The sequence below is a fragment of the Anastrepha obliqua genome, chromosome 4 (genome assembly GCF_027943255.1).
Source record: "Anastrepha obliqua isolate idAnaObli1 chromosome 4, idAnaObli1_1.0, whole genome shotgun sequence".
NCBI lineage: Eukaryota > Metazoa > Arthropoda > Insecta > Diptera > Tephritidae > Anastrepha > Anastrepha obliqua.
In genome coordinates this window covers 51,460,197-51,479,845 of record NC_072895.1, presented here as the reverse complement: position 1 = coordinate 51,479,845, position 19,649 = coordinate 51,460,197, and the positions used below count along the sequence as shown (strand labels likewise).

The 19,649-nt window shown below is 37.0% G+C and overlaps 3 protein-coding genes across 3 annotated transcripts; all 3 read right to left on the bottom strand.

Moving 5' to 3' along the window:
• Positions 1-2,186, bottom strand: LOC129246033 (putative inorganic phosphate cotransporter). Its single transcript, XM_054884541.1, has 4 exons — positions 1,996-2,186; positions 1,781-1,923; positions 645-1,724; positions 1-514 (listed from the first exon to the last, which is right to left on the bottom strand). The coding sequence occupies exons 1-4, from the start codon at positions 2,030-2,032 to the stop codon at positions 311-313; spliced, it is 1,464 nt and encodes a 487-aa protein (XP_054740516.1). The 5' UTR covers positions 2,033-2,186; the 3' UTR covers positions 1-310.
• Positions 2,187-13,170: 10,984 nt separating this feature from the next.
• On the bottom strand, positions 13,171-15,179 carry LOC129245057 (putative inorganic phosphate cotransporter). Its single transcript, XM_054883023.1, has 3 exons — positions 14,855-15,179; positions 13,706-14,791; positions 13,171-13,633 (listed from the first exon to the last, which is right to left on the bottom strand). The coding sequence occupies exons 1-3, from the start codon at positions 15,038-15,040 to the stop codon at positions 13,394-13,396; spliced, it is 1,512 nt and encodes a 503-aa protein (XP_054738998.1). The 5' UTR covers positions 15,041-15,179; the 3' UTR covers positions 13,171-13,393.
• Positions 15,180-17,464: 2,285 nt separating this feature from the next.
• Positions 17,465-19,277, bottom strand: LOC129245366 (putative inorganic phosphate cotransporter). Its single transcript, XM_054883478.1, has 3 exons — positions 19,077-19,277; positions 17,883-18,962; positions 17,465-17,811 (listed from the first exon to the last, which is right to left on the bottom strand). Exons 1-3 carry the CDS (start codon positions 19,263-19,265, stop codon positions 17,602-17,604), a joined length of 1,479 nt encoding a protein of 492 aa, XP_054739453.1. The 5' UTR covers positions 19,266-19,277; the 3' UTR covers positions 17,465-17,601.
• Positions 19,278-19,649: the final 372 nt, after the last annotated feature.

Here is a 19,649-nt window from a genome sequence, read left to right as displayed (position 1 = left end):
CAAATATTAAAATGCTTTAATAAAAATGTATTTATTCAATTATTTGCAATAAAGCGTAATATTCTTTGTTTTTTTCTACACCTATCACCAAACTCATCTTCCATACTTTGTACAGATGAAACTTGAAGCTTAACTAGATTTTGCGTCCTTAAATGGTAACTTAATATGAATTACAACTATTTGGTAAGATTACAACAACGACTTGTGTTAAATACTAATTTATACATGTATATACATATGTGTGCAACCATCTAAATGTTATGTTTTCATAAGCTTTGCTTGAAATTAAAAGGACATGGGTCAAATCTAATTAAACCGCTAACTGAGATTCCGCTTTGTTGATTGGAGTTTCGTCCAATTCTTCATTAAGTGGTTTAATTTCATGACTCTTTGCGCTTTGCTCATCATTCCATGGTTGTTTTTTAGCAGTGCCGAATATAACGAATAGCAGGTTACCAAAAAAGCTAATACCACCAGCAATAAAGAAGATTATACGCCATTGAAAGGGATTACTCTGGAGGGAGAAAAGAATGTAAGTTGAAAAAATTATAAAATATTTAAAAGAATCCAATTTAAGTATATATATAAATATTTATAACAGTTATATGTTTGTATAAGAATTTAGCACTCTTCATGAAACATACCGTATCGGTGACGATAAATCCCACCACTAAAGGCGCTATGATGCTAGACACATTGGCCGCACAATTGGTTAGGCTAACCAAAGTGCCAGCAAAGTTCGGCGCCAAATCGATGTGATTCACTTGGAAGCCCAGATGTAAAGTTGAACTAATACCCACTGTGAACGTTAGCAAGGCTACAGCCATATTTGCCTGTTCACGCGTAACATAACCCAAACAAATTAGAGTTATCATCGGCACCCATTGGCCAATGGAGTTGAAAAGTTTTCGAATAGTTGTTGCACTCAAACGATTGCCCTTCTCCAAGTAATCACTAAGCGGGCATAACATCAATCCCAAAACTAGCATAGTAAAGTAAGGCAGCGCCGATAGTAGGGCATTACTTTTGATATCCATGCCAAGTACACTTTTCATATATGTAGGAATTTGTGTGAGCAACGTCCAGAAGCACCAAGTCGATGCACAATGTGTTACAAGTAATACGAAGAATGGACACGATGTTAATATTTTCTTCCAAGGTACGGGCAAGTTCGCTTTGCGATCGCTCTGTTTAACGCTATCATGCAAAGATGTTTCGATTAGTTCCCGCTCTGCATCACCAATCTTTGTACATTCCATTGGCGAATTTGCGCCCCAAATAATCCAAGCCACTACCCATAATAGACCCAAACCGCCGGGTATGTAGAAAATGCTCGGCCAACCCATGGATGATGAAGCGAGTAAACCGCTCGTAGCCAACATAGCCACAGTACCGAATTGTGAGCCCGAATAACTAAAAGTGGCCAATGAGCCACGCTCATTCACCGGTGACCATTTGGCAAGCAAAGTATGCATCGACGGCACTGTTACACCTTGTCCGATTCCTTGTAGAAAACGCATGAAACAGAGTAACTTCCAACCACCAAAGTCAACGCCGATCGGTGTAAGCAGCGCCATTACACTGCTGATAGAGATACTGCTGAGCAACATCACCTTGCCACCAAAGCGACTCGCTAACAAACCGCCAGGAATTTGTGTGCATATATAGCCGCAAAAGAAACTGCTGAGTATGCGCGATTTGATCTGCTCCGACCACTGGTACTCCTGGAAATGTGCGAAATGAGTCATAAACGTGCTAAAGATTTTATTTCAATACTCACTGGAAAATCAGGGTTTGCTGCTTTGTTATCCATCATTGCCACAATGGCTACCGAAAGATTAACACGCATAGTAAATGCTGCTGAGAAGCCCAAAAACATTAGAAGGCACTGCAAATGTCGCCGACCAAAGGTGGGTGGTAGCACTGTAGGTATGTATGTAAGTACATATAAATGAGTCATTTAAACTGGCGGCCATATAAATTTACTATACTTACACTTTGACACACTGGAGGTGCGTCTACTTGTCACCATATTGATACGCTAAATAATGGTTGGCAAAAGAAGTAAATTAAATCAAAATTGCAAATGCGTAGTACCTAGTCAACGTTCGTATGGCACGAGCGTGGACACTTCCTAACAGCTCTGTGCTTATTAAACTTCTGAACGCTAATTGAAATGATTAGCACTTAACTCGAAGCCTAAAATGATAACCATCAAACAGGTATGTCTTTTATATACACACTCATCTTCTAGTGATAAATGCTTAATGAACAGGCAAATCGGATTAAGTCCTTAGATAAACCCATATGGTAAGCGCTACATACATATGTACACTGGTGCTCGTAATAATAGCAGCGTAATATATTGCAAAGTTTTAACTATTTGTTTATTTTTTATTTAATATTTAATTTTTTTTTTATTTGCACTAGGGGTAAAAATTTAAGCTATAGGTGTTTTTTGTGGTAGGAACTATATTTTTATAAAAAAAATTAAAAAAAAATTCTAAAAAAAGAATTAAAAAAAAGAATTTTAATAAAAAATAAATAAATATTTTAAACCTTGCAATATGTCGTGCTGCTATTGTTGTGAACGCGGGTATACATACAACAATGTGATAGGTAAAAAACGTGCCAATTATATATATAAGTATGTACACATACGTGCGTATGTATTATATGTATATCTGCACAAATACACATTTAAAGGAAATAAGAGCAATGTGCATAGTAAATTTATTTAAAAAAAAGAGCACGATGGTGAACTATATCTGTTTTATCTTTCGGACAAATCACACAATTCAAAGATAATTACTCCATTCTCACAGCTTTTTTTCCACTTGAGCCAAAATTACCTCATTACGTTATAATTAATAAGATAAAAGTGTGAAATTCGATGAAAAGGTTTGGGAAAATAAAATATAAAGTATATGACCGTGTTTTGCATTTATTTCTCTCTCCAAACTTGAGATCTAAGAAGCGGAAACATAAAATTAGTTATTTTTATAATAATAAAAAATAATTTGATGTACAAAGACAGCATATGAATCAAGGCTCAGTCCAAAAAATTATATTATCAAAGCTTCTAGAAAGTTTCTAAGTTTTATCGCTGCCAGAGGAGCTCGCGATTCCGTTTTACTTTCTATGCAGATAATGAGCGATTCCATGCCATGGACATTGTCGGGTAGTTTTTTAAAACACTGGTTTGTTTTTGAGTTTGAATATGTTAAGAAGTAAACTGAAAAAAATTTGGAAAAAATGAATTCAATGTTTTAATAATTAAAAAAAATATTTAAGTATTTGAGATTTAAGCAATATTAAAAAAATTGATTTCGAGTTTTCCAAAAAGAAATAACCTCAAATAACAAAAAAAAATCATAATTGTAAATTTTTACTATTGTAAAAAATTTTTGAGGGATAAAAAATTATATAAATTAAAATTTTTTATAATTATGACAAACAAATTAAAAAAAAAATTGTGAATTAAAAATTTTTTTTTGTCATCTTTGAAAAAATCACCTTCTGAGATGTGCTGTAAAAAATGTTTTTGAAAAGAAAATTGGCGAAAAAGTTTGTGAACAAAATTGTGAAAAAAACTTATTTGTGAAAAAAAAAATTGTTTGTCATCCTTGAAAAACACGCCTCTTAAGTTTTTTTTTCTCAACAATTTGTGAAATAAAAATCTGTTTTTGCCATCTTTCAAAAACACTCCTCTTCAGATTTTTTCTCATTATTTGAATTATTAGTTAAAGCAAAAATTTTTAAAAAAATCTTGAGTCATTAAAAAAAAATGTCTTTGTCATCTTTGAAAAACACTTCTCTTCAAATTTTTTTCTCATTATTTGCCTTATTCATTAAAGAAAACATTTGTGAAAAAAATCTTGAGTCATGTTTGAAAAGAAAAATCCTCTAAAGTTTTTGAGATGTATTGCAAAAAGTTTTTGTGAAAAAAATTAGTAAACAAGTTTGTGAAAAAAAATTTATGAAAAAATGTATGAAAAAAAATTTATGAAAAAAATTCTAGAAAGTTTAAAAAAAAACTTAATTTTAACAAGTCTCTCTGAAAGCTAGTTTTGTAACGTCCAGAATTGCAGCTTGAAAATATGCAAATCTTTTGGTGTGAGATCTGGGCTATTCGGCGAATGCGATTGAACCTCCAATGTATGGAGAGGTGTAGCTTTTGGCACATCATTGAAGATGTGTGCGTCCTAGATTTGTTGTTATAGAGATACACTACACTTCTTATTTGTCAATTCATTCCGCTTCTAATCGATCTTCTGCTGCAATCTGATCCGTTCATTTGTTGGCTGTAGATGTCCGCATTGAGTATTTGCCCCGATAGAAGCTCTATTTCCTGCTAGAAGATTCCCTTCTAAAACTTTTTTCATCACTAATTAGGGTTCGCTGATCGTTTCAGTCAGCACAGCACGACTTGACCATAATCGTGTTAGGCTTGATATATATGTATAGGGTTTTTCAGTAAGAGCGCTTCAACTTTTGAACTTTTTTGAATAAAACACAAACGGTTTGACTTTTTTAACTAAATTTTTTTTATTATCGAGTTTGAACATATACATTTAAATATGAAATTCGATTTCTTTTGCATGACCACCGCGTGCACGTTTTACGAAGTCCAATCGTTGAACCCAATTTTCGACCACTCTTTTGCATAAATCGGCCGAAATTCCAGCAATTTCGCGTTCAATATTGGCTCTGAGCTCACAAATCGTCGCCGGCTTGTTACTGTAGACCAATGACTTCACATAACCCCAAAACGGGACGGCTTGTTAAATGGACCGTAAAATGGCCGGAATGCTCTTAAAGTAGCAGCAACAGAACGATTATTTTCATAAAAAATTTGCACGATTTGCAATCGTTGCTCAAGTGTGTAGCGTTCCATGATGAAATGTATACTAATAAAGTTTACAAATGACAAGCGAAAAATAAAAAATATTGCGTCGTTCGCCCTCCCTATCGGAAAAAAGTTGAAGCGCACCTATTAAAAAACCCTATACATACATCCTGGGATATATGTAGCTCATTGAAGCCATCAAGGACAAAGTGGTTAGAGCTTTTATCTCGAAGCACACTTAGAGCTCTAGACGTGTTTTCGTGCGTACTTTTGAGACATACAGTCCGCCAAAACCAAATTTCAATGGATTTTCAAGTCAAGTAATTTTTATGTGGAGGGCCCTAACTTTATCCTGAAATGGTATAGAACTGGGCTTTTTTAAGATTATTTCAAATCTGGCCATGCGTGAGTAACTCATGAAAAGAAAATGGGAATAATGAAGGATGTAGAAATTAAGACGCACATTCATGTAAACACTAAATCACTCGATGACCTTAGTAGGAAAATGATAAAACTAGGAATGCAACAATTTAAAAAACGTATGTAAGAGCAAACTCTACGTATTATATCTTAGCAGAGCGTAATTATCTGAGAGCAAATATGCGTAATAACTGTATATTTGTTATTGCGTTTGTTAAATAAATAATTTTATGCGTAAATAACAGTAGCAGCGTCGGTATATATTATTTAAAATTAAAACAAATTTAAATGGAAATTGCCTAGGTTAACATTTGTTTTGACGCGTATTATCTACAAACCTGGGTGCATACATTTTTCATTTCAATTTTTCCGTAGGATGCTTGCTGAGTGGTAGACAGATCGCATTGTAAAGGTGGCTAAAAATAACCAAACAATTTATCGTCAGCCTAAACAGATTAGCTAAAAACTTTTATCATACATAAAAATGCTTTTTTTTTATGAATTTTAAACAATTCAAATACAAACACAATATCTACATCTTCTAAGATAAAGTCCCAAAATACTCGTATGTATGCACATTAATAACTATGCACAGAATGCTTCGATTTGAAAGGGTTTTTCATGTTGAAAAAAACAAATGGTACGTTGGACTAAGTAGGCAACTGAGTAGTAAAGCCCTCTCTCGAAGAACAAAACTAACACTTTATAAGGCATTCATAATGCCCGTCCTATTGTATGAACGACGACAATATCCGATGGAGTATTTCTTGAAGTGTTAGAGAGTAAGACTCTGCGAAAGATTTTTGAGCCTCTGTACTTTGGAGAGGGCAAATATAGCAAGAGATGGAGCGAGGAGCTGTATGAGCTTTACAATGACATAGTGGTTACGTTGGCTGGGTCATATCATCTGAATGGAAACCAACGCTGTGGCTCTGAAAGAGGAAGGCCTCCTCGGCGTTGGAAAGACTAGGTAGAAAAATACTTGGCTTCACTTGGTGTTTCCAAATAGGGCCGGTTAGTATGAAAAAGAAATGCCTGGCGCGCATTGTTAAACTTGGCCAAAATCTTTTAAGTGATTATCGCGCCCATAGAGAAGAAGATGAAGTCCGATCTAACTGAGGAAGAACGAATTTTATTACGTTATTGTTTGGCTACACGGATTGTTCCAATATTGAGTGTATCGCCGCTATTATTAAAAAAATTTCCTTCACACTTTCATGGATTTTATTTTTGCTTCGTTTCTGTTTTTTAGGCTTATCACCTTTAGCAACTTTGAATAATTGTGTCTCATTTACTTGTAACAGAGATATCGAGCTTTTTTTTGTTTTTTAATTTCGAAAATTACCCTTAAGCGTAGTTATTGACCGATTTGCTCTAGGTTAAAATAACTTAAGAGCAACTCAATGTTATTTATTTACAAGTTTATTTATATATTTATTTTTTAGTATATCTAGTATTATCTCATACAGACTTCCACATATTTATCTAAGTAATTTATTTAGTGATAAAGTAAAAAGTTGCTTAGATGACGATGTATCAGAATTCAATGAATTTTAAGATCTAATAAATTCCGTCAATGTTCTATCGGAGTGTAAGAGACATAAGAGACCACTCAACCTCGCTCTAGAAAGCAATCATTACTCCGCACATGTGTTTGTATATATTTGATCCTTTTACTCCTGTATGAAATATAGGACCTCAGCTGCATTTATGGAACGTAAAAATAAATACGCTCTAAGCGAAGAGGACAGCCGATTACACCACGCATAATATGATAGCAAAGATAAAGCAGAGTGAAACAACTTTGTAAAGACTTCAAGTTAATAAAGACACAGCTTGCATCATATGAGGGCATCGGATCAGCAAAATTAAGCGATCTGAGAGTGAAATGAAGAAATTTCTTGTGAATTCATTCCAGTCTATTATTGAGGCAAATGCCTGACCTCTCTCGCAACTGCATCCGAGTACTTCGATAATAGCCTTATTTGGGTCCACGGTCATAGTGGCATTGCGGAAAACTGCTGGGCTGATGGGCGGACCAAAGAGGAGACCTTGAGCTGATTTCACCGCAAAATGAGAGTTCTCAGGAGTCCTCAGAACCTGTGATCTGCTGCTGGAAAGATGCATCAACTTAGTACGGGCTGGGTTAGTGCGCAGACGTGCAAGATCTGAGATTCTTCTGGCTACGAATAGATCGGGGTTACTCAAGGGAGCTTCTGATGTTAGCAAAGCCGCAGCATTCAAATTAGGTGGGTGTTATTACCGGGCATTATCAGTTAGGTGTTCATGAGGTGAGACTTGGGGTTACCTCAAGTCCTTTCTGCAAAAGCTGTTTGGAGGACAAGGTGGAATCATCTCAGCATATTCTTCTCAGCTGTCTTGCTTTCGCCGGGCTAAAATTCACATATCTGCAATTTCAATTTTTAGCTAAACCTGCGGATATGGCGGGTTAAAGCACTACGCACATGGTGAATTTCGCCAGCAGTCTGAAGTGGTTAACGCAATGTATTTAGTTAGTCACCATTTGGTCATCATCCTCCCCCCTTTTCGGTTTTTGTTTTATTTTTCCCCCTCTGTTTTTCTTCTGATGGCATTACCCATGAAGCACCCACTTATCCTAAGCTAACTTATTAATGAGGCAAATGTGAGAAATATGACATATTCCAACTGAAATCATGGGATAAATAGTAACTTTAGCGCATGTGGACCAGAAAAGTCTAAACCAAAGCGTCGGATAAAGGCTAGTGCAGAATATATCGCAGATATTTAATTTATAATTTCAATTACTCAGAAAAAGAAATTTTGACTAAAAAATTACACCCAGAACAGAAGCTTCATACACAGCGGTGAGACGTGATTCCTTAACTAAATTTGTGGTAGCAAATAACTGTGGAGACTTAGAAAACGATATGTGAAAATATTTCCTAGAAGAAGGCGATTTTATCACACCATGCCGCGACATTATTGAGATCTGACTAGAGCTTAATTGCATCATAAATACTGAAATTTATTTCGAAATTTGAATCAAGTTTTAATGAAATTAATGTAAATTTTAAATTTACAATAAAATATATCTTCAATAACGGTGATGAAGAGTAATGAGCCCAGAATTCATATTTGGTTTTGTTGATTTCAAAGTAACCCTTATACACCGACCTTAGCAGAATTTCACACTCTTGACGCTAAAGCACATGTAAAGTATGACAAAGAAAGCATGTTCTGAAATCATCACACTGAAACCTTATATATCAGTCCCTTTATCGGTTCGTGTCCACATCTAAACATTTTAGTAGACAAACAATCAGACTGCAGTACTCTGTCTAAAAGTTGGTAGCATTTGTAGAGCAAAGTGTACGGCGCCTCTTCTCAAAGGAGATAAAAAAAGTTTTGGTTACATATTTATACACGTACATCTATTCATCTGTATAAATACAATTAGCTAATCTCTCGAGTATCTTAAAATACGTGTGCATATGACGTTTTATAAACAAAGAATACCTCATAAATTCCCCATGTGAAGGGTCAACAACAAGTGTATGTAGCTGCTATGCGATTCACACCAACTGCTATGGAGAGTAAATTTTGCTGTGTCAACACATGTCTCATTTGATAATGAAACTATAGTACATATTTTAATTACTTTTTTAGAGGGAGATTCGCTCGAGACTTACTAATCAGTAATTAAACTAGTAATAAGCGGCAGTTGCCTCTGGTTTTTGGAATGATAAAAATCGTAGTGGTTAGTATATAGAACGCACAGTATTTATATTTGTGTGTATAAGTACATGTAAACTTTACACTATGAAGGAAGTCACACGAAAAATAATGTTTTGTTATAACTTTGGCTTCCTCTATTCGACTCTTACTGAAGACTGAACTGTTGAGAAGGCAGTCAAACACATTTCTTCTCATGGATCTATTGTGAGAGGTACACTGTATTTATCTTATCTGGGTGAAAGAAAATACAGCTTAGCTGGTGGAATTGTTTACACAGGACTGCAAAACCAAGAAATCGAAGAGATCACCCTGACTAAACTAGGCACACTGTATGTTTTTGGGTTTACTGAAACTACATCTGAGGTAAGTATTGTTCCTATACGGCACGGTTTTTGCTTTAAATTTGAAAACATGGAGAATTTGACATGGAGGATATCTCCGTATGAATGTGAAATTTTTTTGGGGATTTTCTGAAAATTCTTCTTTGAACCTTCTTCTTCTTCTTAGCTTCACAATCCGTGGTGGACCATAGCTTCATCAACAATTCTTTGAACCACTGATTACAAATATGAAAAGAGATTTTAGAAATTTAAAATGGCGAACCCAAATATGGCGGACATGTACAAAAAACTGCTGGATTTTTAGGAAGCTTGATATCAATAGTTTTTGAAGCTATCTTCCATGTTACTTTGTGAGTATCAAAGAAATTTTAATTGACCTCTTTCATCCTTATACCAAAATTTGAACTCTCCAACACTTTTTACCATCGAGAGAACGGTACTATCCTTTCTCGAAAAATAAAAGTTAATATCCAATGACTTTTTCCGTAGCCGCACATTTTTGGATCTAAAAATTTTTACCGAAACAAAACTGAACCGTACGGGCATGAGAATGAGTCCTTCGCGTCGATTGGGCGAAAGGAAGGCAACTGTTATGCTTATCAGCCTGCTAAATCCTCTGAAGAAACATAATTTTGCTGACAGTATTCGGAGGCATGAGATAAAAGTAACACATAATAATAGTAAGTCATAGTAATAGTTTGAACTCAGGCTTGAGGACGTCCTACTGAAAACCCATTACAAGGTAACGTTTGGCGCATGAAAGTTTTTAAAGCGAGGAAAGGTTGAGTGTAAAATATAAGCATCTTCCCGGTCTAGATCTTTGTTGTGGAGCTTCAATTTAATACTTTGGCGAACTAATTAGAAAGTGATAAAACTCTCAGTTTACTATAAACTGGCGTAAGTCGAGGAGGAAAAGTTCATTGAAGAGGTTCATAATTCACTATTGGATGACTTCTTGAACTCAACCGAGAGTGAGTAAGAATCTTACGACAGGCTCATACCTGATTAAGATACCATCTTGGTAAGCTGCAACAAGCGAACATTCCCGAACGAGTCTTTCGTAATTTTTGAATAATGTCTGAAAACGTCGTCTGAATAGGAACTTAATCGCTGCACGATTTCTTCACAACTGATGTTTTCATCTTAGTTAATTTGCTTAGCCGGTAATACCTTGAAGGTTAATGAACCGTGTTTTCTCATATGATATATATTTATTTTTATTGAGTCGCCAAGCATTGCTGGGTAAAAAACATTCTTAATTGCCTTCGTCTCCTTCGCTTCTATGATATTACAAAATATTGTTCTGTGCAGTTTTTACCTAATTTAATAGCGGATACAGTTAGGTACATAATTAGGTTTTCATTAACAAAACTCATCACAGCCGTCTGTGCAGTACTGACAGTTGCAAGAAAAACAAATGCTTCCTGAAAAATTGTGACAGGGTGGTAGCAAAATTCCTGCTCAGCCAGAGAAAGTACTAATTGAGTGGAATAATACATGAGGATGACATATAACCGCCATATGCATAATGTGTGCTGTGTGGCAAAGGGTAAGTATTCATTCGATAGAACTCTTTCTGCTCTACAAAATTTAGTTAGTAGTATTTTTGAGATATTAAATTTTTTATTAGTTTGAAGGCTTCGAAATGGATTACCCAGGAGGTAAAAATCAACATTTTCTACACCTGCACTTCAATGCCAAAAAGCTGCTGAAGCAGCCCGGGATATTTGCGACGTGCATGGAGAAAGTGTCATAGGCAAGTCGACAGCACGGCATTTGGTTTTCAAAGATCAAAAAGGGCGCTTTGACGTCCATGACACGTCCCGCAGCGGAAGACCTTCTGTATTTACTGAAGAACGTCTCAAATCACTTTTGAAGGAGAACGGTCGCCAAACCAGTCGTGAATTGGTGGAAAAAATGAACAGCGTCATAAAACGATTCTCAATTACCTTCATTCAAGCCTGGGTGCCTCACGAGCACGAAAAAAAAGAAAGTCGCCTCCAAATTGCTTCTCAGCATCTCGCCCGCCTTCTGCCACACGCGGTCATAAACAATGCTTTTGGTACCGAATCGTTACGGGAGATAAGAAGTGATGGCTATATGAAGCAAAGAAAGGAATGGGTGGCCCTAGGAGATACCCGAAGCCGAGAGTAAAGCCGAATCTTCTTCCAAAGATGATCATGATATGTGTTTGGTGAGACTGGGAGGGCATGGTGCACTGGAAATGCTCGGATACCACGGTCAATAAGGAGTTCGACATTGCCCAGCTACACCGTGTGAATAAGGCTATTCGACTGAAAAGGCCTACTCGACATGGTCAAACCATACTCCTTCACAACAACGCCAGACCCCATGTTGCACAAGTCGTCCAAGCCGCACTCCAAGATCGCAAATGGGAGGTCCTTCAGCATCCGGACTTCACACCGGTCAATTACTATCTTTTCCGCTCACTGTGAACCATATGAAGGCGTTACTTTCGATATCAAAGAGGTCCTTCAAAACTGGCTAAACAACTTCTTTGACACCAGACCAGGCGATTTTTGGTGGAACGGCATCGACAAATTAGTCGAGAGGTGGGAAGAGGTTGTAAACAGCAACGGCGAATACATAATTGATTAACTTGTTGATATAATTATTGTTTTTTGTTTAAATGAAAGTCTTCGCAAAAACGCAACCTAATATTCACCTAATATTCCCCTAATATTCCCTATTCCCCAACCTAATATTTTTTTGGGAGTATGAAGAAAGCACGGATAATTTTCTCAGCCGCTGTATGGCTTTCACCAGATTTAGATTGTAAATGTTTTGGTTATATGTATTGAAAAGGGACGAGTTGCACTCTATTTCCTTCGAGAAACTATTAAGATTCCTCAAGAAATCTGCAAAAATTGCAGAGGGGCAATGAACTGCCATCCCAACGGTCTCTCCCGCTAGGCCTTAATTACAATTGGCAATATTGGCTGAGTACCAGGAAAATTTTCGACCACCCATAATTGCATTCCATTCGACAAGTTATTATGCTTGGAAGTATGGTTGTTTATAATAGTTTTGAATATACGAAAGCAATTTTATAGAAAAAATTTTCGAACGATGTTTTATTAAATTGTGAACTTTTTTGTTTGTTAAACGCAACGTTTTTACAAAAGTCGATATATCAACAAAATTTGCAGTACTTCTAAGTATAATCGAAATAAAAATTGCATTTGCAGTTGGTTCGTGTTACCCAGCCTTAAAAAAAAAATAAGTAAATAAGGCTTCGACAGTGATACCATCACTTTCCTTAAAAAACTTATTTAAAAAATACAATATTTAAAAAAATTGGAAAACTTACACAGCATTAGAATGCTTTATTGAATTGTGCACCTCCTGTATTGTCTATCCCCTGATATTAACTATTTTAGCAGTACCTTCTCCGTTAGTTTGAAACACCTACGCTTAAGACTAAGGTGAAAAACAGTAGAGGAAAGTACTTAATAAAACTGCAAACCACCACAAAGCCCAATTGCAATCGGTTGACTTAGTACAATAAATCGTTGCTGTATGCGAAGGAAATATTTACAATTCTTCTGAAGAGCCACTGCAGAATGTGGGGCTCAATAGTAGGGATTGAGTCGAATCTAGTTCAAATTGTTGGACTATTAAAAGCAAATCACATAAAGAAATAAATTGTATAAACAAAACAAAAAACAAAAAAAAAACAAAAGAAAAAAAAGTATGAAAGCTTAAACAAAAATATTAATAAAAATTATACTGCTCATGATATATGAAATAAAGCATCTTTTTTAGAATTTTAATTTATTAAATTTTTAAGCTGAGAAAAATACCAATTTCTACTACGGCTTATCCGTTATGGCTTATCCGCTTAAACTAGTTCATTCAGCAACACTCGCCTTAAATTTGATTGCAATGAAATGAAAAATTCCATGTTTTCCGTTAAATTACGCCAACCTGGACGCTCGTTTACCACTTTGAGAGTTTGAAAAAACATTCATTTTTTGCTGTTTCCATAACTACTTTCAAGTCTTAGCAAAACCATATACATAATTACTTCATAAAACTAAACAAGTCACACACTTTGGTCAACATGTGTTTTCTCAGCATCGATACCACTATCCTCTTCAATAGACTTAGTCGGCTGGCTCATTTCGCCAACCAGCTCCTCTAATTGTTCAGCTTCATTAAGTGCGCGAGGTCGTTCGTTCCAATGTTGCACCTTAGCTGTACCAAAAATCAAGAAAAACAGATTACCAACAAAACTGATGCCTCCAGCGAGAGAGAAAATTATGCGCCATTGGTGGACATTTTCCTGTTGGTGAAAATTAGTGAAAGACTTACAATTTTTCCATATAAATATATATGCATATAATATTTTACTAACCGCATCTGTGACAACGTAACCCACAACCAGTGGCGCTATGATGCCCATCATGCTGGCGCCACAGTTGGCAATGCCCAGTATAGTGCCAGCGAGATTCGGCGCTAAGTCCAGATGATTTACTGCATAGCCAAAGTGCACGCTAGTGCTACTAGCAACAGTTGTTATTAATAAAGCAATTGCTAAATCGCCTTGATCTTGGCGCAAATAACCCAAAGTCACAAGTGTTACGGCCTGTATCCATAGACCGAACGTATTGAATAGCTTTCGACTAACTGTTGTATTCAAAAGTTTAGACTTTTCTAACCAACTCGCTATGGGGCAAAGCACAAGCGATAGGCCGAACATTGACAGGTATGGCAATGAAGAAAGCAATGCATTGCTATTGATATCCTTGCCAAGCACACTTTTGATGTAGGATGGTATTTGAGTGAGCAATGTCCAAAAGCACCAATCGTTGGCGCAATGATTTAATAAAGTCACTAAAAACCGTTTCGATGTAAAAATGCATTTCCATGGTACGGGGTGACTTGTTTCACTTTTCTCCAATTGCTTATCCTTATCACAACCCAATGATTCCTCAATCATGGCACGTTCTTCCGCTGAAATGTGCTTACAATCACGCGGCGTACTCGCACCAAATACAAACCAAAGCGCAGTCCATAGTAAGCCCAGTGCACCGGGTAGATAGAATGTGCTTGGCCAACCCCAACGCGAGGAGCACAGACCGCCGCTTGTGGCCAACATGAGCACTATACCCAACTGAGCTCCAGCATAGGTAAAAGTCTGCATTGCGCTACGCTCCTCAACAGGCGCCCATTTGGACATTATAGTTGCAACAGTTGGTAGCATGACACCTTGTAAAAGGCCTTGGCCAAATCGTAACGCGCATAGCAAAGGCCAGTTACCAAGACTAACACTAAGCGGTGTTAACAGCGCCAATATGCTGGTAAGGCTGATATTCAATAATAGCAGCAAGCGACCGCCATACCGTCGTGCCCAAGCGCCAGCGGGAATCTGCAGCAAAATATAACCACAGAAGAAACTGCTGAGTACATGCGATTTTGTTTGTTCTGACCAGTCGTATTCCTAAGTGACAAAAGAGTTAACATTTTTACTTTGGGTAGCATATTATGCGCGAATTTTACTTACAGGAAAATCTGGATTTGCAGCTTGCTTATCCATCATAGCCACAATGGCGATTGAGAGGTTGACGCGCATTGCACAAATCAAGCAGAATCCCAGGAAAAGCAGCAGGCATTGCAGGTGACGATAGCCGATGATCTTAGCCTTGAATTTGCTATTCGGTTCAATGGCATATCCTGGATTTGTCGCCATTTATATTTTTGTGACTGCTGATAATTTTTGATGTAGTGTTGTGTGTGATGCTGATGTCTACAGACTCGTACCTGCATTTCCTTTGTCTCTCGCAAGCGCAAATGATTTGGTGCGCTGTGAAACGCTGGAATTTTATACAAAGAAAATTGTAGTCGCACTGCCTCTTGCCATTAGATTTAATAAACGCAGAGTAATTTATAAATAAATTCCACATTCGTTGATAACACATAGATATTAAGCGCTTAAAATGTTGAGATAAACACGTTAAGAAAAATTTATGTTTTCATACATTTGCATGTTACTCGTATTGTATATGTGTTCATTGTATGTAGAATACACGCATAGTGTATGTCGGCACAGCACATGCATAGATACATATTAAGTGGATGTGAGTAATGTATTATTCAATTAAATAGAGAGTAAAGTAGGATCCGGGTTCGAAACCCACTATGGGCATTAAACACCAACTGACAGAAAAGGTTGTTTTTTTTTTCGGTTGGCAATGACAAACTTCCGAGTATATTTCTGCCATGAAAAAGCTAATCATAAAAACCATCCGCCGTGCGGAGGCGACATAAAACTGTTCTTTTTTCATAAGCGTTGTGTTAGCGCGCTACCCTCAAGTGGCCTTCTGAAACCAGGCTGAGCCTGTTTATTTTCATCACCTCTCGCCGCGGGACTATTGTCAAGTATTACTTCGCGAAGATTAGCCGCCGTTGCTGTGTCGCAGTCTTTCCAGACGCCTCATCTCTTTCATAATCTCGGCCAATAAGTCGCATGTCACACTCGACTTTTCCTTCGAGCGCAGCATATGTTGACATTCATGCAACAAATTCGACGAGGGAGATTCTCCAAAGGTTCTATGAAGTTTTTCTTTTGCAGAGGAGAAGTGCGAACCTTCACAAGTTCAAATGTGGTACACGTTCTCTAAAACGCTTCCGTCTCAGTAGTCGCAACAGGGATTGTCGTCCTGGTTAAACCTATATAAATATGCTGTGAAGCATCCATGTCCACTCAATAACTGGGTCAGTTAAGAGTCCACTTCACCCCGACCACCATGTAGCAAAGCTTTAGGTTGGGAAAGCGCCCTTTTGCAGAGTTAATTAACCTTGTTTGCCATTCATCGATGCAATTCTCTCGTAACGCCGCACGAGTACGCGAACTTATAGCCCTCTCTTCTCTCGCTATTTAGGGCAGCTCTATTGCTGGGCAGCTTCTATACACCTAAAACTCCCTGCATTTGCGGGAAAACAAACGCACATCACAAATTAGAGGTGGAGCTCGTTAAACATCCAACAAAGGATGTACGTGGCAATGATATATACAGGGTAGTACATATATTGGTTCCTTTTTGAAAATTCAAAAAGGTGAACAAAAATTAACTAATTTTGATATATTATTGAGTTGTTCGATTGCAAACGTTCCCATTATTTATGGAATATGATTTCATTCATGTGGCTCGTACTTCGATTGGCTCCACAGTAGCACATTTTGTTATCCAAGTTTTATAAGACAACGTGGTGACAACTTCTAGCTCAATCTCGCGAATAACTTGCACGATATTTGACTTTGGAAAAAAAGTCTGGTGGCGCCAATTATAATAATAATTAACTAACATTTATTATGAAATGGAGCTCCATCCTGCTGGAACTAAGTACATTTTTTAATTTCAACTTCAATTAAATTATAAAATAAAAAAAAAAATATAAATTTTATTATATTTAGAAAAATTTACGCCAATGCAATTTTAGAAATGAATAGACTTTAAAACTACATACACCAAAGTCGAGTGGAACCTAGTAGAGACTCTGATTAAAAAGTTGAATATTTCGATGCTACTTTTTTGAAATTTGTTAAATTTTTGTGAATTTTGTACAAAGTTGGGAAATGTGTTTACAAGGTTTTTTTTATACAATGAGTGCATTGTACTTTATATTTTTATAAAAAAACGGTCGATGCCAGAATTTTTAGGCATTCGTAAAATAAATATCTGCTTGTTCTAGTTATCAGTATATGGTATCAGGCGTTTAAAGCTTAATTCGCTTAGCGTGACTGCGCAATTCCCATTGAGTCTATATAACTTTCAAGTCTTCAATGATGTAAGATTCTGCGTCTCTTATTAGATTAAAACTCATAATTTGCTGGCTTCTAAAATAGTAAAAAAACACTGAATATCTACCGTGGGAGTTTCCCGAATAATGGATTCTAATCCACAAGTTCATGAAAAAGCAGAAATAAACTCGTTCCGCACCATTTAAATTTCCACGTAGTCAGTCAGCTTGTAATCCAAATAAGTTTTACTTATGTCAAACATTTTTTTTCTTCGTTTTTTTTTGAGAAAACAAAAAGTGCTTTCTATCACCAAATGTTTTTTTTTTCTCTATTTCGAAATGATTTTTCAAAACTATCTACACCCCTATATGTAAGATATCACCCCACGACGCCTACTGGAATAGGTTGTGCTTGTAAACCCCGTATAGCTACACGCTCGACATAGACTATATGAAACTGAGGAAAACCAACTTAGTTCGAAAGAAATATTTTGTCATATTACATCGCACTTAAACTCGAACATCGTCTTCCTCAGCTTCATCATCGGTCTTCTTCACATCAATGACCAATCCTTTTAGTGGTTCTGTTTCTTGAACTATACGAGGAGGCTCGTTCCAATGTTGCACCTTAGCTGTACCGAATATCAGGAACATAAGATTGCCTGAAAAACTAATGGCACCAGCTAATGAGAAGATTATGCGCCATTGATAGATGTTTGTCTGCAATCAGTCATATGCAAAAAATTTAGCATTCAAAAACACAATAAATACTTCTACGAATATCAACTCACCGTCTCCGTGACGATGAAGCCAACCACTAGTGGCGCTAAGATACCCATAACATTGGATGAGCAATTGGCGATGCCCATCAAGGTACCAGCAAAGTTGGGTGCCAAGTCCAGATGATTCACAGCATAGCCAAAATGCGCTAATGTGTTGATGGTAACGGATATTGTTAGCAAAGCGACTGCCAAATCGCCTTGATCGGGCCTTAAGTAGCCCAATGATACGAGTGATATGACCGGTGTCCAATGACCGATTGTATTGAAAATCTTACGACTGACAGTGGCATTTAATAATTTTGATTTCTCTAACCAGCTCGCCATTGGACAGAGTACAAGCGATAGCGACAACATAGTTATATAGGGTAGTGACGAGAGCATTGCATTGCTCTTGATATCCTTGCCGAGCACACTATTAATGTAGGATGGTATTTGGGTAAGCAACGTCCAAAAGCACCAATTGTTGGTGCAATGAGTAAATAAGAGTACCAAAAATGGCTTCGATGTGAATATTTTCTTCCACGGCACTGCATGTTGTGGTATAATTTCATCGCTTTTCTTACTATGCCCCAATGACTCCTCAATCATGGTACGTTCTTCGAGAGAAATGTGCTTACAGTCACGCGGCGTACTCGCACCGAATATAAACCAAAGTATAGCCACAAGTAAGCCTAGTACACCGGGTAGATAGAATGTGCTTGGCCAACCCCAGCTGGAAGAGCAAAGTACACCACTGGTAGCCAACATCATCACTATGCCCAATTGTGCACCTGAATAGCAATATGTTTGCAAGGCACTACGTTCCTCGATTGGTGCCCATTTGGACATTAATGTTGCAATTGTTGGAAGGGTTACACCTTGAAATAAGCCCTGACAAAAGCGCAATGCACATAGCAATGGCCAACCACCTAAATTGACACTAAACGGGGTTAGTAGCGCCATAATGCTGCTCATCGTTATACTCATGAGGAGTAATAAGTGACCACCTAAACGTCGCGCCCAGCCACCAGCGGGAATTTGCACCAAAATGTAACCGCAAAAGAAGCTGCTGAGTATGTGAGATTTGGTTTTCTGCGTCCAGGCATACTCCTGAGGTGTGGGTGGAAGAAAAGAACACGAAGATTAATTAACATTTTTTTATTAGTTACGTAACTCAAAGATATAATATAGAACTACATAACATAAATGTGAATAAATACTCACAGGAAAATTTGGATTCGCGCCCTTATTATCCATCATAGCCACAATGGCAACCGAGAGGTTGACGCGCATGGCGAAAAGTAGTCCAAATGTCAAGGATATCAGTAGACATTGCAGATGCCGATATCCTATAGTTTTGCCCTTGAATTTTGTTTGGCTTGGCTCAAGTGATAATTTTCGATTTGTCACCATATCTATGCGGGTAACTACTAAATGCTTCAGCTGCGGTAATATTATATTACTAGTTAGTAGCACATTGATGGCTGTGCGCGCAAATGTTCCTTAAAAGTAAAGTAACTCTATTTTATAAGAAAAACTTCGTTCGTGGGCAATATTTATGTATGTGTGAGTGTGAATGATAAGATACAAATAGCACTAGGTTGCAGACAAAAAACCCCAAGAAAGAGATCAAGCAATTTATATGTAAAAGTTTTTGCTGAGTATGAAAATTTGCACTTTTTTCTGTCATAAAGTTTTCGAGATCTCACCAAATAACGTTTGGGAATAAAGATAAAAATTTCAAATATCTGGAGAATTCGTTAACCGACCAAAGAAAGTAATATAAAAAAATTATTG